We start from the raw sequence: 24,150 nt of genomic DNA, 5'->3' as shown, positions 1-24,150 counted from the left end.
AAGGGATGCCCTTGACACGCCCCTTCCTAATACCGAATAGGTATGTAGTCACAATTCCAAATTGTGATTCTGTAGCAAGTTACCAAATCCCAAATTCGAATTCATACATATCAAAATGAATTTTTGCGGTTGCAAACAGCCCAATCGGGCAGTCTGAGACCGCAAAAACGCATGATACATCTGGCCCCAAATCTTTAATGTTATTACCCAAAACAATCATGTAAACTTTCTTATCATTACACATTCAAAGACCACACACATACAATTTTGATTATGCATTGGCAAATGCTTTTACAATACTTTGAGGCTGTCCCTGATGGCTTTGCCAGTACCAGTTTTTTTTGTAATGTTCCTGCATTGGCAAAGACAACCAGCAACCAGCCACGTTAAAGCATAGAAAATGTTCTTTTCTATATTTACAAGAATGACACCAAATTGCGTTATGTAACATGATGATGCAAAGTCATGGGTGTCTGGAATATTTAGAAATTTTGTTTTTTCTATATCTTTTAAACTCGCAAAGTGGCTACCAAGTTGTGTCATGCAATGTGATGGTGCATTAAACAAGCATCTTGCCTTGGCAAAGCTAACTGAGGCAGGAGGGAGGCAGGCAGCTCTGGAAGGAGTGAAGACAATGGATAGGGGATGTAAAGCGGGATGAAGCATGTGAGAAACAGAAGGGTGTGGGAGAGCCAATAAAAATGAAAAGCAGAGTGTGACTTGGTTGTTTTTATTCCTGAGACATGAACGACATTGTATCGGGCAAAAATATTAAAAGGGTTGTTTGCCAATGCTGAGATATAAACATTATGGAGAATTTCTCCCAATCAATGGAGGGATCATGTCTTGTATATGTAAATATTCAATGAACTATAGCGCTGTGTATAGTATTTGCAACCTAAAGAAGGGGATTTCAGAAGGACTGTTTGATTAGAGCTCAACAGAATATTTTCTTCTTGATATGAGTACTTAAGTTTGCTAAATGTTTTGCAGGATGTCTGTAGTGGTTAAGAAGGTAGCTGGGATTGAGAATGTGAATTTGGAGAAATCAGGAACTGAGAACATGGAAGATCAAAAGAGATCCCAAACGAATGTCTGGAGAAAAGAAATGGGGTAATCATAGATCATAGATTGCAGTTGGGTATCCATTTTAGCTAGTGTTGGAGTATAACCCTTAATCCCTAAATGTGATCATTTTGTCTCAAGAAAATCAGCCTGAGCTATGTATTGGCGGTTATCTTCCACAAGAACATCTATAACTGTTATCATTTGCATTTCAAATAGGGTATTGTTTTAAGCCCCTGACTCCATTATTTTCTATTGGAGTGCATGTCAGGACCTGTGATTGGTTATGTGTGGTGCGTGACTTACTCCAAGGCTGGGATGGATGATATTTACTGCTGTTTTTTCACCTTTAGGACTGTAGAAACTAAAGAAGTGAAGTTTGTAAAAAGCAAGAGGCTTACTCTTACTCTTTCCTGATTGTGTGTTTGCAGTAGCATATCCCTTCCTAAACCCCTCCTTACATTTCCCTAAGCCTCTCTTATTTTTGTAGTTATTACATCCCATTTTCCACCCTCCCCGCCTCTTGTCCCTCCCACATGCACACCTAAAGAACAGGCTTATTAATGCAGAGATCACAGCTGCATTGGCAGAGATCTCCACATAGAAACAACAGCAGAAGCAGAAGTCTCAACGTGTAGGTTAATGATTAGCATTTTGTAGTTAATAAGTAGCACTATTACAGTGTTAGGGGAGGGTATTCCATATCGGGCAGCTACATCTGAAAAGGCTTTGCCTCCCATTTGTACACGTTGGCAATCTAGGAACCAGCAAAAGGACGGCATCTGATGATTACAAGGTGCAATCTAGGGCATAATATGAGAACACGTTTTTCAAATAAGTCTGAGCCCATGCGATAATAAGCTCGATGGACATGCCTTAATAGTGAACCTCTTTTCCCTGGGAGCCAATGAGGAGAGTCCAGTGCCACTGATGATGCCAGGGGCAGGCCAAGGCAAGCTTAGTTGCCTCACTACCACCTAGATCTGGAATAAGACTATGACAAATGACAAATTGTGCAACTGTGTTCCTGCAAATTAAAAAAAAAGTCAGGAAAAGCTATGCAAGATTATATGTAAAAACAATTCAGTATGGGAAATCTCAAGTAAAAGTTGTACAAGGGCATATCTTGTGAGATACTAGCAGTGGAAATAGTTCACATATAAAATGATTCTTGTGACATATTCTGTACTTGAACCTGTCTTCCTCAAGACCGTTTCTGCTTCAACTAGTCCACTGCAGAAAACAAAGGAGCAAAATGTTGCAGTGGTTTAATTTTGTACATGTTGCATAATTCACATATCGGGACACTGCGTAAATTACGAAAGCATAACGGAAGAATGTGTCTTTGTAGGATCTCGAAATGCATGCCTTGTGCTTGTAGTCATGCTCTTTTCTTAAGCAAATATAATCAAGATGAAGTGTAGCACCAGTGGCTTCTATGAAGCACTCGTATAGCATAACCTAACTGTCAGCCATTGGATGGGGAGATAGTAGTACCCTGATCCTCGCATTCCAGCTCCATCAAGCTTTTTAGTGATGGAACTCCAATGGAAAACAAAACAAAACAAAATTCATTTTTGCTTTTAGAACAGATTGTATCATTCGGAGAGATTTTGCACCTAGTAGAAAATGTAAATGTCACATGAATTATGATTTTTGGAGAAACTGATTCATTGAGATTTGCGGTGGTCTTACGATTTAGGGAATTCTTCTTTCAGAAGAGTTGATAAACATTCTTGGCAGTGACTACACACTAGTTGATGAAGGCAGCTGGACCTGCTCTGCATTATGCTGAAATCATGGAAGTAACACTTAGAAATCAAATGATCAATTCTGCGCATTGACGTGTTTCCATAGTCTTACCAGTTCACCATTCGGACTTTTTGATTTTTTGAATAGTTCTCTGTAATTGCACCGAACACCGAAGACCTCTTCCGTCATGTCCTCCTCCAAGATATACAGTTGTATGAAAGTGGCCTTCAGGTATGTGATACTTCCTGCAATTAAACATTAATGATGAAAAGATACAGTTTTCAATGGATCACCACGAAGCATCATCCATGTATTTATACCACTTTTTAATCATTACTACCAGGAAGGACAAGTGAATGAGGTTTGAGTGACAAGTAATCAGATGTGTGTGTGCTGAACTTTGTTTTTATTCGTTTTCTGAAATACAACAGTCTTTCATTGTCGTAATGTTTTTTTTTTTTTTTTTTTACGGTTGGTTCTACCCCAGTGTTCATTCCAATTTGTCCAGTATTTATTCTAGAACTTAGTGTGCCTTTGTATTCAATAAAATATGTGGTGGTAATCAGACAGTGTTTAGAAATCTAATTTGTGGAAAAATGAAGCAGCACTTCTAGATAAATTTGATTCATGTCCTGGGGTCGACCCACCATTTTTTGCTAGACTTGAAAGAACGTGCATCTTAATACTAAAATGGATAATATAATTTGTCTTGTGACCTTTATTATCATTTATGTGGTCATAAGCAGTGCATTTAAGGACAATTATGTTTGAGTAGCTCACCGTTGCTGGCAACTGACATTGGTCCTTATGCTTTTGGATTGGAATCATAATCTCTTCAAATAGATCCATAACTTTCCTTAAACGTTTTGGTTATTATTTTGTTTTGGGGGGGGGGCAATGGGGGTGGCTGGTTATTATGAAATGTCTGAAACAGTGCTTAGGATTGCCTTCACCTGTGACCTCAGCACTTCTTGGACATGTCCTCCAGTGATCCCTGGGCCGAGTCCCCGATGTCTTCAGAGTACATTGACCGAGCCATGAACACATGGTATAGCCTTCGACCATGACCAGTACCCAATCCTATCAACACCGTCCCAGAGTCCACAGGACACACTGTTCAGCCACACCATATATCTGGGTCTTCATACTCCTTGTGGGCTCAGGGCAATGGGTGTGCTTGGCTAGGACATAAACCACACCCAGTTCCTATGTCCATTGGCCCCCCAGGCACTACCTTTGTTCAGCGCAAAGGGTTCTGGAAAGAGGGCCTGGCATTTGACAACACATTAAAAACACTTCTGCCCAGAAACTGTAGGAAAGTTAATTTAATCTTTTCTAGGAAGCTCTGGGTGCCGAGAATGGCCTTTGCCCAAAGTAAGAGCCCTCTGCCTTGCTGTTATAGCCCGCTAAGCACAACCTTCATACAATGTACAGACAGACCCTGGCTTAAATATGTAGACTTCAGTCCCATCATGTCACATTGGTCAGATGGTACTGGCCACTGACCATATCTTCTATTTTGTGCCCAGTGAGCGAGGTTGAAGGCCTTGTTCATGAAGTTCTTGAGGCATATGAGTGAACACAGTGTGAGAAAACAGGGCTGATTGCAGAGGCCCCATAACTTTTTGCCCCCATTTTCCTCTTTTTGCGGGTGTTTTCCTGACTTTGATGGTGCCCTGGGTACTGCTAACCAGTCCCAGGGCCTGTGCTCTGTGTAAAATGGATATGCAAATTAGGCTAATTATAATTGGCTAAGTTAACCTACCTATAAGTCCCTAGTATATGGTAGGGCATGTAGGTTTAGGGACCGCAGCATAGGTGGTGCACACCTAGGTGCATTGCTGAGGTGCCCAGTGTCATTTTAAAAGCAAGCCTGCCTTGCTGGCTTCTTTTAAATTAAAGTTATATGCAAATTCGACTTTGGAATTAAAGGTACTTCCAAAGTCTTAAACTACCTTATTTTTACATATAAGTCACCCCTAAGGTGTGCCCTATGTGCCCCTAGGGCTGGGTGCCATGTAACTATAAGCAGGGACTTTATAAAAATAGATTTATAAGCCCTGGTGAGGTAAAAACAGCCAAATTCGTTTTTCCCTCATTGAAGTAAATGGCCTTCATAGGCTAGAATGGGCAGACTTTATTTTAAATTTTAAAGTCTCCTTAAATGTTGCATACCAAGAATTTGGTATCAAATTAATTGTTGTAATAAATCCTACAACTTCCAGTTGTTGGATTTAATATAACTAGTTCAGGTAAAAAGTTTAGACTTTACCTAAAAAGTTGCCAATTTCAGCTCTGCATTGTTTTTGCTGCTGTGCTCTGATTGGCCAGCCTGCAGCAGCTTCTGCCAGGCTGCCTTGATGAGGTGTGAAGTGGCCAGACTTCACACAAAGGAATGTGCTTGGGGGAGAGAATCTCCCCTCAGCAGATGGTGAGGCAGGAAGGGGGAGGGCTGCCAAACTGGTCTTCAAAGGCAGAGAAGGACATTTGCAGCACCCAGCAACACCCCCACATCCTGCAACCCCAGACAGCTAGGTGCCCCCTTGATTAGATTAGGAGAGGGCAGGAGAGGGGTGTGTTTATGATTTTTAGCCACACCAGTGGGTGGGCTCAGCTAGATGTAACCTCCAAAAATCAGATTCATCCATGTTGGATTTTTAGAGACTGTTGCCTTCTGGGATGGATTTTTGCCACACTTCCCAGGAAGTGGTCATCACAGGGGGACGACCCTGTCCCTGATTGGAGAACCAGGGCCCCCCTGCTTTTCACCCAGGAGCAAGGATAAAACTGGCAGACCTGCACCCACACCTCAGATCCCCTCCAGAATTCAACAAGAAAGGAACTAAAGAAGAAGAAGGACTGCCCTGCTGGACCCCTGGCCTGCACCTGGAACCTGCACTCAGAAGGACTGCACCAGCTGCACACTTGGGCTTTACCACAAGAAGGACTTTGCCTGGCTTCAACTGGTTCAAGGAGGGACTCCCTGTTTGCTACAGGTGAAAAATTGCTAACCAGAGTCCCCTGCACCAACTCCTGAAGAAAGCGACCAGCTGACCACTGTCCAGTGGCCAAAAAGGAGTTTGCGCCAGGTGCATTCTGGGAGTTGAAGTCCGCACCCCCCAAGGACCATCACAGAACTTCTGGACCCTTGGGGTGAGCTGTGGACCCCAAAAGAACCTTAAAAGAACATCTGGGTGAAGCCCCAGAAGTTTGGAAAAGATTTGAGAATTTTTGGAAAAAAGCTCCAGAGAGGGACCGACCCGCCGCGGAAATTCTAGCCGGCTTGCCTCAACCGCGACCCGGCCTGACTTCGTGGTTCATCCCGGTAAAGAAAAACATCCAAAAAAGAGACTAAGTCCGAACTTAAAAAGTTGACCGGGACCTCCCAGCCATCGTATCCGAGAAGGGCTCCATGGACGTCGGATCAAGATCCAGGTTTACCCCGGTCGAAGGATTTTCATCTCGAAAAAACGACTAAGTCCAAAGGTAAAAGTCTCCACAGAGGAAACCCACATCGCGTATCCGGACAAGGGCTCCAGGAGGTCGGATTCAACTGGCAGGTTTGTCCCGGTGAAGAAAAACTTCAAAATAAAGACTAAGTCAGAAGGTAACTTTTTAACCGAGGCCTCCCGCGACCTGTAGCCGAGCAGGGCTCCATCGCGGTCGGCCTGAAAGTTTGACTTTGCCCCGGTCGAGGTGCAACCAGATGACCCGATTGGCGCTTTTTGTTTCTAAGCGCTAGAAAAGTAATAATTCTTTAAAAATTCATATCTCCGGTTCCCCTGAACCGATTTTAATCGTTTTTGTGTCATTTTAAAGATAAAAATATAAACTATTTTTATAAATTGGTTTTGGATTTTTAAACTGTTTCCTGTGTTTTATTTAATTACTGTTTTGTGATATTTGAATGCTTTACACTTTGTCTCCTAAGTTAAGCCTTGACGCTCGTTGCCAAGCTACCAAGGGTTGAGCTGGGATTAATTTACTGAGACCTAACTGTACCTATGTGGAGGTTAGTGGCTTGTTGCTAGGTGTAGGTACCTACCTGCCCTACCAATAACCCATTTTCCAACACACAGGTTGTGGAAAGGTTGTGCTCTATGCCCAGTGTCCTCTGGGAACTGTTGAAGGGCATTCCCTCTGGGTGCAAGTGGAAGGGTGAGTAGACATGTAACATGGCACAAGACAATGGCCTGCATCCAGGCCTAAAAGTGTGGCAAACAGTGTCTCCCAGCTGTAGATGCAAGTACCTCTAGTAGGAGACAGCGGTGTAACAGTGTAATTTGTGTGTTTCTTGTTTGGGCGTCTCGTGACATAGCACAAGATGCAAAGAGCTAGTTAGTTTGTTTAATTTTAATGTTGGGCCGGCGTTTCAGGTTCAGGTCCATTGCGAGTGATGGTCGGTTACTTCTGACTGGCCGCTACTCTGGGGGGATGTGAACTTGGTCACGGGCTCCTGTTATCCAGAGCTTAATGAACTACTGTTCAACTTCTACTCTGGTTCCGTATCATCCTTCCTCCACAGACAGCTTTCCAAATACAATAAATATTTATGAGGTATTAGTGGTGAGTGGTAGTGTGCTACTTTTTATTCTCTATACTCACAAATGACATGAGAAATTACATCACCGATGAGATCATTGCTAACTTCATGTACCATATGACCACTGACATCATTGATGAAATCACTGTAGCCAGAAATGATTGTTATTTTCCCTGGCGTGCTCCGTTACAGTGGAAATGTAGTCACTAAAATGTCACCACTGTGGGTACAATTGTGTGTTGACAGCGGTGCTCAGATATTTGATTTCATCAATGATGTTATTTGTGACGTCAGTGTGGATCCATGAGCAGTGCACTCTGGGAGTAATGCTGGCATATATTACCAAAAAGGGGTATTTAATTGTTTTTTAGGTTTTTGATCACACTATAAAGTCCTTTCAACATATTTTTTGAAAAAGGATTTTTATGGGTTATCTATAATGTTCGCTAATTGCTGATGTTCGTTGAGAACCATGAAAAACCGACATTAGAGAATATTTTAGTTAGACCCTAACATCAATATAATAAAACATACAAAAGTCCAAGAAAACAATTCAGGTGAATGGATGTGTTGATGTCAAAAATGTGTGTTGTCTAAAACTGTCTGTTTTAAAGTGCAGATGTTAAAAATGCAACAAAAAGTAAAACAATCATATATGTTCACTTTTCATAGACATATGTTCACTCCCTCCATAAGCACGAGAGTCATATCTTTGACCTACTTCGCAGTGGTAGGCTGGATGTGATTTTCATGATGGAGATATAGCTGAATGAGTCCTCTTCACAGGATATTGCTTTGGCTATCCCTGAGGGGTACTCGTTGGTCCACTGTGACAGATGTCACAAAGAGGGTGGGAGTGTAGAGATAGCCTTCAAACGTCATAAGACATGCTCTACTTTTGAGCTTGCTGATCTCAAGGGAGCTTAGAGCCTAGGCTTTCACCTCTGCTATCAGCCCAAACTTCATTTTTGGGGGCACTCATTTACCACCCTCCAGGCCCAGCAGGGGGGTTTATTGGATCCTTATAGGAAGCCCTGGTTCCTTGCTTATTGTAATAGTCCAACTTTAGTGTGTTAGTGGACTTTATTCTTCACATTGACGACCCACAGGGGATTCACGCTTATTGAGCATGTGTCTTCATTAAATCTGCCACAACTAGTTATGGCACCTTCTCACTCAGCAGGCCACACTCCATTGATTTGATTTTTTATAATTGTCTGTTGTTGACTTGTCCTCCCAAGCCCGCCCTCGGGTCCAACCACAATCTGATTTATTTTATTTGGAAAATAGACAAATCTTGCCAGCAGAATGGCGGCCCGTACTGTTTTTAGGGCTTGGAAAAAGGTGAAGACCCCTGACTGGGTGGATCTTCTCATTAATACCCATCTCTTTTTGACAAACAATATCAACCAAAATGAGGGGGCTGTCAATTCATAGTTAGCGGGGGCAGCAAACGTGCTGGTTCCCATACATGATACAAGAGCTGAAGAAGAGAAAGGGCAGACTTCTGGCCCCTTGGTTTTCTACTTTTCTGGTTGTGGAATGTAAAACTGCCAAAAAGCATGAAAGAATCTAGTGCAAGAACTACTCGCCTGACAGTAAATCCAACCACAAATCTGCTCTCAGAGTCTTTCATGTCTCTCATAAACAGGCTCAAAGCTTGTACTTTGCCGACAAAGTTAATTTGGCTGAGCATAACTCCCGATCCATTTTTTGGTTCGTGAAATCCTTCCTCTCCCTTGATTCCTGCCAAAGGGAACTTGTTCCCTCTCAAGAGCTGTGTAATGGGCTAGCAACATTTTTTGATATTAAAGTCACCGATATTCAGAGATCACTGCCTGCTCTGCAAGAGAGTCTCTCTCCTGTCTGCCATAGTAACAGGCTTACCAGGTTCAGGCCTGTGTCACTGGAGCAATCAAAGGAAGCCATTCTGAAATGCAAATTGGGCACCCCTCTGGATGCCTGTCCCACTGTATTATTAGCTGCGGCAGTAGATGTCAGTCCAGTGATTAACCCCATCTTCAACCAGTCTTTTTCCTCTGGGTTATTTGCCTCCCGGAAATTGGCTAAAGTGGTTCCTCTTCTCAAGGGAGCCAGCATTGGACCCTAATATCTTTTGCAACTACAGGCCTATTTCTCTACTTCATGCCTTTACTAAACTTCTGCAATAAACTGGTCAATGCCCAGCTTTCCAATTACCTTGAGCAAGGCAAGCTGTTAAATCATAGTCAGTTGGGCTTTCTCCCCCACCACAGTAAAGAATCAGCAGTATTGGAGATTTCTGACCATATTAAGTGGTTGCTGGACTTGGTGGTAAAAATGCGGCCTTGATTCTTCTTGATCTGTCTGCCGCTTTTGACACTGCCCCACACTTTGTCCTCCTGCCCTGGCTGTCTGCTGTGGGTATGTGGGTATTGTGTAGGACTGGTGAAAGTCCTTTCTGGATTCTAGAGGCCAATTGGTTTGGCTCACCCCTTTTTCATCCAAGGTCATTGCAGTTACCCACGACGTTCTGCAGGGCTCCTCATTAGGCTCTAAATTCTTAAATGTTTTTATCTCCCCATTGGCCCCGGTAGTCAAGCCTTTTGGGTGTAAAATCATTTCTTATGCTGATGATATTCAGCTGCTCTTTCCCTCTGATGGTTCCCATGCCTCAGTTGCAGCATCTTTTACAGACCGTATGCACGTCGTTTTCGAATGGATGCAGGGTAACCAACTCAAATGTGAAAAAGAAGAAATTATTATATTTGGCTCACATGTGTCAAACTTGTGGGAAGATTTCTGGATCCCTGTTCTGCAGGCAAGCCTCCTCTATCGTTGGTAGTTAAAACCCTTGGAGTGGAGGTGGACACCGCCTTATCCATGCAGCAGCAGATTTCTGCGGTGGTGGGTCAATGCTTCGCTATGCTCTGCATATTGAAGACATTTCTTCACTTTCTTCCTCTGGAGTCTAGGAGAGTTGTGATCCATGCCTGATCACTTTGCACTTGGTTTAGGAGAAAACTCTACTTAGGAGCGGTCGAGACTCTGGTGAAGCGTCTGCAGGTGGTCTAAAATGCAGCTGCTGGCTTATTCTGCGTTTGTCTAGGTGCTCTTCTAGTAGTGGCTGGTGTCAGGGATAAGTAGTGGGGCAGCAAAGGGGTCAATAATAAAACACAAAAACAAACAACACAAAAAAAAACTTGCCTGCCGCTCTTCTGCTGTGCACAGGCTGAGGCTCCCCTATGGCTATTCCAGATGCTGCACTTGTGCTGGTAATACACATGAGAGCAGCGTCAGGATTGGGCCAAGCGGGCTGGTTTTGCGCTCCATCGCGATTGGGAGCCTCTGCCTGCTGTAGTGCTCCACCCGGCAATTCAGCTGGGTTGGAGAGCTGTCAGTGTTCATGACAGTTTGGCCGTCCTAAGACGGCCGGCCAAACCAACATGAACACCACTCCTCCACCATTCTTCATTTGGCCTGATCCCTAAGCCTCGGCTCATGACGAAAATTAAAATTATAATAAAACTGTTATTATCATTTTATTTTTTGTTTGCCTCTGCTGGCAGGAGGGAGACCATACTCCGCCATAATGGAGGAGGAGCTGCTGTTCTCTTCTATTTCATTGGTCTTGAAAGCCCTCCATTGGCTTCTGTTTAGGAAACATAATGTATTCAAAGCCTTGGTTCTGGTCCACAGGTCAGTGTGTCTGTCCAGTCCTAGTTATTTTGCTAAGAGGTTTGTCCAGTACATCTCCTTAAGGATGATGCGCTCTGCCTCTGCTTTACTTCTGTCGATTACCTGCTTTTGAGCATTTCCAAAGGGGTGGTAAATCCTTTTCTTTTTGTGCTGCCAAAGCCTGGAATGAGCGTCATGCAAATTTCATTTGATGCCCCGTGAGACCACACTTCACAGTAAAGTAAAAACTTGGCTCTTCTCTGAGGGGTAGTAAGGTCTTGATTACTGGGTCATATGTGAACATGGATAGTGCATGTGCACCATGACATAGGCCTGTGTCACAGATTGCTGTCTTGTTGGACCAGGTGTAGTTCCCTAAGAGCTACTCCGATAGTTGTGAAAGATTAACACCTTCAGCAGGAGTTAATAAGCACAAGCTCAGTGGTGGCAGCATACAATGTTGTGAACAATAGTAGTGAACAGTGGCATTTTACCCTGTAGAACTGTAGTGAGGCCTACAGTCTCACTAACCTTTTTAAAGTTTCTGCTGCTGTATGCTTAACTCACCCTTGGCCTACATCAGGTAGATGTGGAGTGCTTTGTAGCACAGGTGTAGTGACTCCAAGTTGTTTGTATGTGTGTCTGGGAAGTGACAGTACAAGGAAGGTGCAGTACTGTGCAGTACACGTGTGGTTAGTGCATGTGTGAGAGGTGTAGAAATGCCTGAGAGGAGTACATTACATGAGAGATGTAGTGCTGTTCAGTGGATGTGTAGGGATTGCATGTGTGGGGTGCATGTGCGCTTGCATGAAGTACAATACATGAAGGTTTAAGCGTGTGCAACGCGCACATAGTGAATATGTGAGCTGGCAGTGAATGTGATTTCAAATAACACCCTAAACATAGAACAGCTTCAGTGCTGAACAGTGCACAAAGACTGAGAGTGTGTGCTGTTGCATGTGTGCATGTAAGGGTACCATGCATGGAGATTTTAGTGCTGAACAGAAAGTGTGCTATGAATGTACACTGAGTATACTGGGAGGGGCTGCCAGTACCAACGTTTCCCAAGGGTTCGGGCCGCCACCTGAATTAGAGACTGAGATTACGACTCATGGGTTCGACCTGTGCTGCAAGTGAACTGCCTCCTACTCACGATAGATGACTGCCAGAAAGGTTGTGGTCGCATCCTCACTGACTCCAGTCCAAAACTACAGAAGGGATTCCACAATCTTGTTGAACCAATGAGCCAGCAGGTGGTACAGCGAAGGCCACAAGCAATTTTCCTTCTCTGAGTTAGCAGGACTTTCGGGTGCACATTGAGGGTGAGTTCTGCATCACTGAACTCTTCTGTACTGTGAGAGCAGGTAAGGCGAGTACTGGGCCTGTAGGACCATGGAGCACTTCCTGCTAACAGTGCTGTTGAACCAGAGACACTTTTGATTGAAAGCCTGAACAGTCAAAAGGGAACTCTTGAGTACTGCCTAACAGTTTGCTTTCCCTGATGCAGTCAGCAATGAATGGGGATTAAACTCTGACCATGTTACAAGAAAGAGGGTGAGATAGGGATTTGCCTCACAAGTACTAGAACCCCAACCTCAAGGGGAATTGTGGTGTTTCTTCTGAATGTAGTATTCCTCTTCATGTGGTGTAGAGCTAGAAATAAAATACTACTTTTTCTTATAAAAGCATGTATTTGGCTGGACCTTGATTTATTGTAAGAACTCTCTGCACTTTGAGTTGTGCGTCAAGTTCACTGACCTGTATCTAACTCTGCCACCTGAGGGAGCCTTGACTGCTCGACCACAGCTGCCACTGAGAGTCAAGTGCAGAAGTGGTACTTGGCCCACTTGCTCATGATCCATAGTAGGTTGCTCTCCAGGGCATCAGCAGTAAAAGGCCTGAATCACCATGGTTGGGCCCAGTAGCGCCTGGTTGTCCTGTGTTCCTCTGAAAAGGGTTCTGACAATCAATTAACCTGGATGCTGCAACACAATGGAAATATATCAGTGCCCATACACAGGCAAGACACACCACAGAGCGATCATCGAAGGATAGGTCACAGATGTTGCACTGCTGCTGGGCAATCCTACAATGGTGCAAGGCAATTTCATTTTGAATTGCAAATTGTTTCCCATGACTAAGCAGGTCATACTCATGGAAATTCATAAGTGACACCTAAATCAGGATATTTGAGAACTATTCAGAGGAAGTGATTTGGGAATCACCACTGGAAATTCAAGTGTAATTTTTAAGTAAGGCAGTAGTAGGACACAACTACTGAAATGAAGGTTTTGCAAATTGGACCATGAGTATCCTGTTGTCCTAACTAAGGTGAAGGGATATTGTTGTGGTTGAAAACAGCTCAGTAGCGGAATAAACACTGCAAAATTCAGTAAATGCTCCTGTATTTGCAAGGGTATAATCTATGCCGGTAGGGTGGGTGAGTGTTTTTCTGTAGAAACAGTAGCTAGTGCTTCTTGGAGTCCTTATAACCTTTTTCCTGTTGTAAGCATTAATTTTTTCTCCACTGTAAAAATGAAAAGCACAAACGTTTTTAAGGACCAGTGTGATGTCAGCTTTAGGAGCTGTGCATTTGGACAACTAGAGCAGGCAATCGCTAATGGAAGCACATTCCAAATGTGCACAAGATTGAGTAGCTAAAGCACTGTGGTCTAATGGTGAACCTACCTATTTCATGTACTAATTAAGATACACCGGGGGTCTGATTCACAAAGATAAACTTGGGCCTGAAGTCTAAGTTCAGACCTGAAGTCTAAAGGGCTCGAATGAAAAAAGTAAACTTAGACTTGAAGTCTAGACTGAAGTCTAAGGGCCCGATTCACAAAGAAAAACTTAGACGTCCGGTTTAAGATTACCTTTGTGAATCAGGCCCTTAGACTTCAGGTCTAAAGTTAGACTTCACGTCAGGCCCTGAGTGTTCCCTAGATCAGTAAATATACAGGTCCACTTTACGGGTGGGTTCAATATTGGACCACATCTGAGATTGCTGGATTTGGGTATTCTTAAAAACTTTACTTTTCAGGTTAAAGCATATAATGTTTCTTCCTAGAAACAGTTATTTCAAGGTTTTCCATAAGCTCTCTGGTTTACTACAGTTCGTATTGCAGCAAGATCTCCTTCATTATCATTATCCACATACAATCTTCAGACCATTGCAGCCTACAATGCAGTTACAGCATTAACAAGATAAATTAGCATCCTTTATGAAGTTTTTTGAGATGATGGTGCCCCATGGTGCAAGCACAGAACACTTAGACTAAGAAGCTTGAGCAATTTTTTCTTCCACTAACATTTCCTGACTGCTTCACTAAACTTTGCCTTTTGTTTACTTAAATATATCCTTACTTGACCCCTTCTGCAGGGTCATCCTCAGGCTATTTTTCTTCCACCTCAATTATTTTCTTATTTTATTTTTGTTGGCCTTAAGGCATTGCACACTTTACCACTGCTAACTAGTGCTAAAGTCCTTGTGCCTCCCTCCTTAAAACATGGTAGAATTGACTTACACCCACTTGACTTATTTAATTTACATGTAAGTCCTTAGTATAGTGGCACCACCTGTGCTCGGGCCTGTAAATTAAATGCTACTAGTGGACCTGAAGCATTGATTGTTCCATCCACTTAAGTAGCCCTTTAAACATGTCTGAGGCCTGCCACTGCAGCCTGTATGTGTAGTTTAAAACTTTCATTTCGACCTGGAAAAAATAAGCCTTTGGTCAGGCTCAAACCTTCCTTTTTAATACATATGTCATCCTTAGAGTAGGCCCTGGACAGGGTGCAGTGTATTTAAAAAGCTGGACATGTACTTTTAAGTTTTAAATGTCCTGCTAGAGAAAAACTCTTGAATTCATTTTTGCACTACCGCAAGGCCTACCTCTCCCGCCGGATAACAATGGGTTACCTTACTACATTTATAAGCTGTAATTTCAAAATGAGAACAGGTCACCAGCTCATGTTTGATGTATTTGGAATTATAATGAAAATTCCTGCTTTATGGTAAATTTGGATTTTTGGTTACAATTCTGAAAATGTCTCTTTTAGAAAGTTGCCTTCGCCATCAAGGGTCAGATTTATCAACGTTCTGTGTCACCCTTGTGCCACAAAAGGGGCAACGTAAAACCTAAGTGAGATTTCTCAAGCCATGGGAAATGCAAGGCAGCACAAATCGCTGCCTTGCGTTACATTGATGGGTGTCCCCTGCATCCATTCTTGGAGGTTGGCCTATTCCCAAATCTACCATTAGTTGCGGATTTGGAAAGGCATCAGAATGCTACACCTCTCCAGGTGAGGCATAACAAGGAGAAATATCTTTATTTTCCTTGTTATTTCCTAGTTCTGTGTGTGCTGCGTTATGCATCACAAGTAGAAAGAGGAAAATGTCTCTGAGGATTGTTTTTGTTCATTAAGGTGTCCACTCATGCACAAAAACAATCTTGCCTATAACGCAGGTCCCCTTGCACCATGACGTAGGGTGGCTGCATGGGTGCTAGGCAGCCAAAGGTGTAACAGTGTTACGAAAGGGCAGGGATGTACCATATAATGTTAAATATGGCGCATTCCTGCCCTTTCTCTTTCACAGTGCAGCACAGCAAGCCACCTTACGTTGTGTGAAAAAATGATAATTATGGACCCCATTGTCTGCAGCCTGTTTCTGGTCACTTGATTAGGTATAATTGGCAGTTGGACTCTGCATATTTCTCCTAGACAGCCACACACACTAGAGCACTTAGGTGTGCTTGGATAGGCCATCACTGGCAGAATCGGAGGGTGGAGCTGGCACAGCCCTACTTACACTTGACAAGGCCTGCATAATCTCTCTAGTTAGTCTGGAGCCAGAGCAGGGGTGACAGGATGCCTGTGTACTTCAATGGAAAACGTCTAGAAGAACAAACGGATCACCTCAGCAGCACAGTATCTCTCCTGCAGAACCGGTGCATCACCTCTGCTGTTAGAGGCACCACCCTCGAAGCAAAGCATTGTTACTGGTAGATGCAAAGACTTTGCATCACTGTCGCATCACTGTCGCAGCCCAGGTAAGCCAAGGCATCCCCACAAGGACTTCACCTCGCACAATGTGGCCTTTTAGAAATATTGCTGTGTGACACATCTCCACGCAAGGAGATCGCCTCATACCCCGCAGCTCTCCTGAAACACCATTGGGCAGTGCACCTTTTCACTCGGACCTCGCATTGCCTAAGCTGCGTGACGCATCATCGACCTAAGGCTCCGCAACTCTTCGCAACCAGGATTAAGGTACTGTGTTCTGAGGGCCTAAGTGGGTCCCTCTAGGTGGCCTGCACTCTCAGGATTGGCCGGAACTTGGAACTTTGTCCTGGTCTGGCATGACCAGATAACCACAGTTGACGCTTTGTGCTTTTTGGCGCTATTTTCACTGCGCCCTTCAAAATTGCATATTTCTGGTTCAACTGATTGGGTTTTTGTTATTTTGATCTTGTTTGATTTATTCAAAATTACTCTATTATTCTAATCTAAAGTGGGATCCTTTTTGTGTAGTATTTTTTGCACTGTATTACTGTTTGAAGTGCTGCGTAAATACTTTACACATTGCCTCTGAGTTAAGCTTGACTGCTCTGTGCCAAGCTACCAGGAGGATGAACACAGCTTAATTTGGGGTTTGCTTGTGCCTCAAGCTGACTAGGATCATGACTGCTACTTAAGTAGGGTTTCACCAGCAACCAGTAACCCAATTTCTTACCCTTATACCGCAGGAGGCAGAGGCATCCTAGTGTCAATAAAAATGTGAAGGCGCTGCAAGCAAGCACCGTTGTCATTGTCCACTTAAACTCCTTGCACAACTCTTAAAAATACTTCAAGAGATAATTCCATGCGATGCATAGGATTACTCCTCATACATAATAGTATGCATTAACACCTATTATCATTACGGCTTGAACTGAAATGTATGCAGTTCACTGCTGTGAGTTCCCAAATCATGCTGTGTATGCTGTGCTTAGATTATAAACATTTTACAGTACATTTACATGCAAGTAAACTTTAGCACAAATACCCTGACCCTTGTTCCAAAACATTTGTAAATCGAAAACCCAGTGCAAAACGTGGTTCTTACCCGCAAAGACTAATACAAAGGATAAAGTAAGCTTTATGTTCATAAACGAGGTCTATAAGGATACTTAGTGTGCATCTTTATGTCACTGGGGAAAATTACATGGATAAATGTGCCTGGTGTAGTATGATTTTACAGTAGTCTGTGGCTTAAAACGAGCTAAGCAACTGCTTAGTAAAAGTCTGAGAGACTGTTTAACTGCATACTTAAAAGAACAAGGCCTGATTCTTAAAGAATTTGCTTGACATGCTCCTGGCTGTGGATGCGTAAAAGTATTGCGGTGATTGCGTCAAGAACATACTATATAGGGATTATGATTTTGAAGCCATAGAACATAGATAAGAGTGTGATGAACTTACCCGATGCGCTTAGAGTCCAGCATATATTCAAATATGGTGTCGTGACCAGTTCTACTTTGAGGTCATAAAGATCTGCAGGGATGAAACTGTGGCCTTCCAGCCACTCTGGAGGGTAAAAATTATCTTGAACAGATCGAAATATACAAGATGCAAATTAGATCGGTGAAATGGGCAATGTGCAGTTTACAATAATGATGATATACATCTGACCTCAACATAATTTTGTGCCTTGCAAGATGCAACAAAAAAAGGACAACTCATTCGCTAATTATTCTTCTAACTAAGTAGAAAAAGTACTGTCACGACCAGCATATTTAGCTTTTGTTTAGTACATGCACAAAGAGAAATTCAATGCCACATGCACACATATGCACATAGCATACAAACAGACAGGGCAACACACCTACCAACAACTACTTTTTGACAAGTTTTCACCCAGGCACATATACCGACGAACCTACAGAACTCATGTGCACCGATCATCTGGCATGTGGTCACCTTGTACATAAACACCGACATCAACACATACCTGAGGCCCGATTTATATGTTGCTGGAGAGGGAACTCTTTCACAGCGATGACAAAGTTCCCGCCCACCAACAATTATCGGCTACCCTCTCTTCACCTGATTTAGAGTTGGGTGGGCCCTGGTTTGACGAAGGTGGACACTATTACGTCTCAGTCATGTTCAAACTGAGATGACTGAATATAAAGCCATTCTTCAATGCCAATCACTGCCTGGAAAAACCTGATGGTAAGGGGCATTGAAAAGTGCTCAGTTCCCTAGTCACCAAGGGAGAGAACTCCCATGGTGAGAAGGGGGGGTGGGAGGGGGCATTTTTTAATTTTTGAAAAATCACGTTTTAGGATTTTCTTTTAGAAAAAAAAAATGCTTTGTACCTTCTATGTACTGCTACGTCATGTTGACGGAGCTGTACGACAAACTTAAGGTGCATTGTCACGAACCTGTGACGGCAGTTCCTGCCTTTGCTGGAAAGGTTTGCTGGGCTAGCAGCCATTTCTAAATAAACACAAACATTTACCAACTTAAATTAGCACAAGGACAGGGGCAGATGAGCAAACAGAGAGAAGAGTAGACAAATGCATGGTAGGCAGATAGCAATCAACAGGCATAGGCACCATGTACAAAGACTAATAGACATAAGGGCACTCATACAAACATGACAAAATCAATATTTGCAGCTAGACACAGACGTACAAAAATGTAATCCAAAATATGCTCACGCACATTAAAAGTGCCCCGTGGGCGCAAGAGGCATTTTTGCCCAGTTTGCGTGCCCCTCGTGCAAGAGGCTGCAGATGCTCGTGTGGCCCCTTCTGTAATATAGATTGTGCTGGCACACATATAGCACCCGTGCTATCATCAGAGGGTGTTCCCTCCTTTGCATAGAGGCGTAGCCCCATGCAAATAGGGAATCCCTTTGCCTCTGTGCCTGCACCATATTATATACACAGACGCGGAGGCAAAGAAGCTGTCATTGCACCCCCTGATCGCTAACCTCTGGAAAGAGGGTCCTATGGACCCCTCCAAACATCTCTTTGCTGGTCGGGTGCCGTCATGTATGCACTCATCTGCAAGGGGATCTATAATCCTGCTTAAAAGTGCAGGCAGATTTAAACAGCTGCTCCGTTTTTCTCTTAAATGCACTGCCATAAGGGCAGTGCACGTTCGCGGGTGCCCTGGGGGCACTTCATTCATAATAATATGCCCATTCTTGTTTGCACAGGGCGCATCTTTTGAAAGGTGTGCACGACACAAAGAATACGCACCATCTGTGTGATACGGCCCCTGAAATACATACCCATCAAAAACAGATAAGCATATTCAAAAGTACCCTTACACATAAAGCAACATACATAAGAGCACATATTCACAGGCAGGAGCATTTGTATAAACGACCATTAAGATGCCAACATACATTACCGGTAAATAAGTCACTAATTTCCCAAGTATTTCCATGATTGCCTGCATCCTTAGCACTGTAAGGTGTGCTGGGTAGTGCATCAAAAGGATATTTGTAAGTTCCTCAGGTCCTGAGTGTTTGCCAGGTAGGGTCAGGGCCGTCCTACACACCCAAAGCAGCCCTGACACGTTTTGTCAAACCGGCCCCTGTAGGGTGCATAGCAAGTCAACCTGACAATTACAATGGGTCCCTGGATGTTCCCATTCTCAAGAAAATTTGGGAAAAAATGGCAAAATGGTGCATTCCACAACACATTTTTCATTATATATTCAATTGCGATTATTTTTAAAGCATAGTGCACTAGGGTACAGCAATCTTTATTGGGGTCATTCAATGATTCCTCTATCATCCCCCTCTAACTGTGCCTCCCATCTCTCCATAGCCCGCTCTCACATGTGTTTCATTTGTTTTATAGGGCCTTCCTTACCAGTGTAGGGTGTCAGAGCATGTCACATCAAACACACACATACAGAAACAAAGACTCGGGTGTGTAAATCAGTGTATATAAAAGATTGACAAAGGGGATGACAAGGTTTAGGATTCACATGTCATCCATACGGGTAGGCATTTTTTAAGAGTGCTTCATCTGAGGAAGCACATAGTTGCTTAAGGTTGACTTTATTAATAATGTTAGAAATGGGGTCTCTAGTTGGCAGTGGTTTCCACCCTGTCCAAGTAGGTACCCTCACTCTAGGTAGGGTAAGGAAGCCACACAGCTGAGATAACCCCTGCTCACTCCTTGGTAGCTTGGCACAAGCAGTCAGGCTTATCTCAGAGGCAATGTGTAAAGTATTTGTACACACACACATAGTAACACAGTGAAAAAACTACTAAAGTACTCCACACCAGTTTAGAAAAACAGCCAATATTTAGCTGAATAAAACAAGACCAAAACTATATCGCTTTTTAAAGGTTTCAGGGAGTCTTAATCCACAGGAGTCAATTGTTGCATCTTTTTAAAACAAAGTACCTGGGGTGAGTCAAAAACAAAGACGATGTAGGTTGCATGGGAGGTGCTGAAAAGCAAAGTGATGCGTCCGTACTTTATGAATTCCAGACATGCAACCTCGGTTCCTTACTGTGGTGCGGGCTCGATGAAAAATGTATGCCCCAGGGATGATGCATGAAAAATCTAGATGCACTGCGTTGATGGAGCCACTAGGAAACAGATGCTGTGTAAATTCTGCAGTTACAAGACAGGTGCTGCGTCGATTCTCCAGCCGCAGGACAGGCGCTGCGGCGATTTTTCTGTCGCAGTGCTTTGGTGCGTGGATTTTCTCCTTCAGGTCTCCAGCTTACACTTTCAAGGGCCCAGGGACTGGAGTTGGCACCACTTGGCAAGTCAGGACTCTCAGCAGCAGAGCCCAGCCACTGGCAGATGATGTCTTTGGTGTCCCTGAGACTTCTTAACAGGAGGCAAGCTTAGTTCAGGCTCTTGGACCACCTTGCAAAGCAGGCTGTAGAAGTGCACTCCTTTCACTCCCAAGACAAAAGCAGCCAGCAGCAGGCCAGCACAACAAAGCAACAGGCAGAGTGGCAGTCCTTCCTACAGCATCCAACTCTTCTTCCTGGCAGAATGTCCTCAGTCCTGGCACAAGTGTTCTAGCTTTGTGGGGTCAAAGGTCCAGTATGTATATCCATTTCTGTCTTTGAAGTAGGCAAACTTCAAAGAAAAGTCTTTGTATTGCACAAGACCCTGCCTATCCTGGCCTGGTCCCAGACACATTCCAGGAGGTTGGAGAGTGCTTTGTGTAAAGGCAGGCAAAGCCCCATACAGGTGCAAATGGCAGCTACTCCCAACCTGAGTTCCCTTGGTGTGTGTGTCCAGAGGGAATTCACAAACAGCCCAAATGACATCCTGACCCAGATGTGTATTCCACAGCCAGGAAGAGGCCCAGAATGGTTAAGCAAGAAAATGCACACTTTCTAAACGTAGCATTTTCAAACTTGCAATTTAGAAACCAACTCCACTAAAAGGTTCACTAACTTATGAGATCAGAGCCCCCAAGCTCCATATCTCTATCTGCTCCCAATAGGAAATTACACTTAAAAGATATTTAAAGGCAATTCCCAATTTACCCTATGGGAGAGATAGTCCTTGCAATAGAGAAAAGCAAATACAGCACTATTTCACTATCAGGACATGTAAAACACACCAGTGCATGCCCTACCTTTTAAATACACTGCAACCTGCCTATGAGACTGCCTTCGGCTTTCTTAGGGGTGACTTACATGCATTAAAAGGGAAGATTTGGGCCTGGCAATTTTACGCAATTGCCAGGTCAAAATGGATTTTAAAACTGCACACAGACACTGCAATGGCAGGCCTGAGACATGTTTGCAGGGCTACTCATGTGGGTGGCACAATCAGTGCTGCAGGCCCACTACTAGCATTTTTAATTCCTAGGCTCTGGGCACACCTAGTACACTATACGAGGGACTTACAGGTAAATCAAATATGCCAATCCCCAATACCATTTAGACAGAGAGCACTTGCACGTTAACACTGGTCAGAGGTGGTAAAGTGCCCAGAGTCCAAAAGCCTGCAGAAATTAACTCAGCACAGGATCAAAGAGAGGGGGTCAGAAGCAAAAAGTTTGGGGGTAACCCTGCAAAAGAAAAAGGGCTAACAAATATAAAGTTATTTCTAGCCCAACTAACCCTTATTGGCAAAATTATGATAATCAAAGATTGGGAAAGAACATAACTTTCTAATCTTACAATAAGGTTTGCATGCAGCTTTTTGACAGCAGTTCATTGCTAACTGTGCTAGATTATTATTGTAATTTATAAACTGCACAGTAACAAAAGGATCTCTGTAACAAAAGCAGTATCTCACTGAGTTATGCACATAAGATACTGTTCAGTAATCTGCATGGTACATGTTCTTTGCAGCAGACATATTAACCCTTTATGCTACCGAAGAGTCTCAACTGCTACTAGACAAAACCCCATCTCTCTCCAGCAGGAACATTAATCACCGGAGTTATCTTGTCAATTTTATTGTTGCCTGAAAACTGTTGGATATGCCATGAAATCTGCAGTGTTTTTAAAACTACTGCACTGCTACAAAACCAGCCCCTGCCCCCACCCCTCCAGGGAAATGCCTGATGCCTGGTACGGCCAGTCAGACCTTGGGTAGGGTTATGCCAGATATTCATGCAAGACTACAAGGCACCGGGACATAGGGATGGCAATAAGTGAAGCACTGTATTATGGGCCGGAAAACATTATGCAGTCCCTGCTAAGTGACCCATATAATTGATTGGTATGAGATCTTATAGCTATTGAAAGACAAGTGTGGGGGTGAGGACAAGGTTCGGGCCTGAATCGATGCCATGCCACCATATAAGTCTAAAAGTCACCTAACAGGCTTTCCAATTGCTATTTTGTAACAATGTAAACAAAAAGAACTTTCAAATTGTAAAGTTGTGTGTTTATAGTGTGAATGTTTTCTTTATTTTAATTAACTGTTTTTCCTTCCCGAGTTTAAAATTAGGGCAAAAAATGTTTTTAATGTGACAGGAGTGAGATTAGAGACCTGCACAGTAACTTTGAAACTGACAACTAGCTACATTCAAACATCTGTGTCACAGTTGTATGGGCCCATCTTGGTACACCAAATAAGTGGCTCTGAAATGCTTTCTATCAAGACAATGTTTTTGTTTGTTTAACAGTTCCACCAATTAAACAAGCATTGGCAATGCCAATAGGCCTGGCTTTAAAGGAATGTATGGTAATATGAAGCATTACAAGTAAATAGAATAGGAATAGATGTGTACTAGCGTGAAAGGAAAGAAGTGTAGAATAATATTGGTGTAGGATAAAAGGTCATATGACAGTTACAGGCCTATAAATCCATGCAGATTAATGAAGGCCCTCCTCCCATCCATTTTGCTGCCAGAGAACAACATAAATTATCTACGTGTCTAAGAGACTTCAATAGCATTCCACTGTCATGTGTAATGTAATCCTGAAGTGTTTAGTTTAGGGAGCTGGATAAATTAAAAAATGATCACAGCTACATGGGGGTAAGCACTTTTTTGTGGAAGCGCACTACTTCTGCCTAGTCAAACAATGTACCTCTGGCTCCCAACATGTGGCCGGAGCCAAAGCCCCTCTCTAGTGATGCTTACAAAACTTTTGGACGACAGCTGTGCTGTCAAGCCAGACTATAAAAAGCAGATGTCACTTTAACACAGTGAAACAGCTGAATGCTTCTTAGTATATTATGCTTACATACATTTCAGATACACCCATTACAAGGCTAACCATTACAATTCACTTCTTCTTGGATCTCCAAATCAACAGCATGTAAGTTCCCTTGCTGTCCTGCCCCGCACCACAGGGAAAGGGCAGGAATGCAATGTATTTATGGAATACGGTGCAATACGGTCAATTCCCCCTACGCTGATGCCGTTTTGGCAGACTAGCACCAACGCATCCACCCTTGCAACATGGTGCAGGGGTGTCTGCATTTCATACAGGATTGAAGGTGACCCTTCCTGCACAGAAGAATCCATGGATGCGTTTTCATCTTTCTATATGTGCTGCAGAATGCAGCACACGTACAAAAAGGGAAAAATTGAGAAATAAAGATATTTGTCCTTGTTACAAAATGTTCACGCATTCCCAGGTTTACAAGTCCTTGTAAATCTGGGACTGCATCAAAACCCATTGCAGC

At 43.3% G+C, this 24,150-nt stretch overlaps 1 protein-coding gene across 2 annotated transcripts in view; it reads right to left on the bottom strand.

Annotated features, from left to right (window-relative positions):
* The window catches only part of IL17RB (interleukin 17 receptor B), a 153,098-nt gene that overhangs the window by 73,998 nt on the left and 54,950 nt on the right, over positions 1-24,150 (bottom strand). For both annotated transcript variants that reach the window (XM_069206441.1, XM_069206442.1), the window contains exons 3-4: positions 17,483-17,605; positions 2,929-3,062 (exon numbers count right to left, since the gene is read on the bottom strand). In XM_069206441.1, coding sequence (XP_069062542.1) covers positions 2,929-3,062; positions 17,483-17,605 — 257 coding nt within the window. The remainder of the gene's footprint in view (positions 1-2,928; positions 3,063-17,482; positions 17,606-24,150) is intronic.

This window comes from Pleurodeles waltl, chromosome 9 (genome assembly GCF_031143425.1).
Source record: "Pleurodeles waltl isolate 20211129_DDA chromosome 9, aPleWal1.hap1.20221129, whole genome shotgun sequence".
In the NCBI taxonomy this organism is placed as follows: Eukaryota; Metazoa; Chordata; class Amphibia; order Caudata; family Salamandridae; genus Pleurodeles; species Pleurodeles waltl.
Note: the sequence above shows the minus strand (reverse complement) of the source record. Positions and strands in the feature narration are given on the sequence as shown.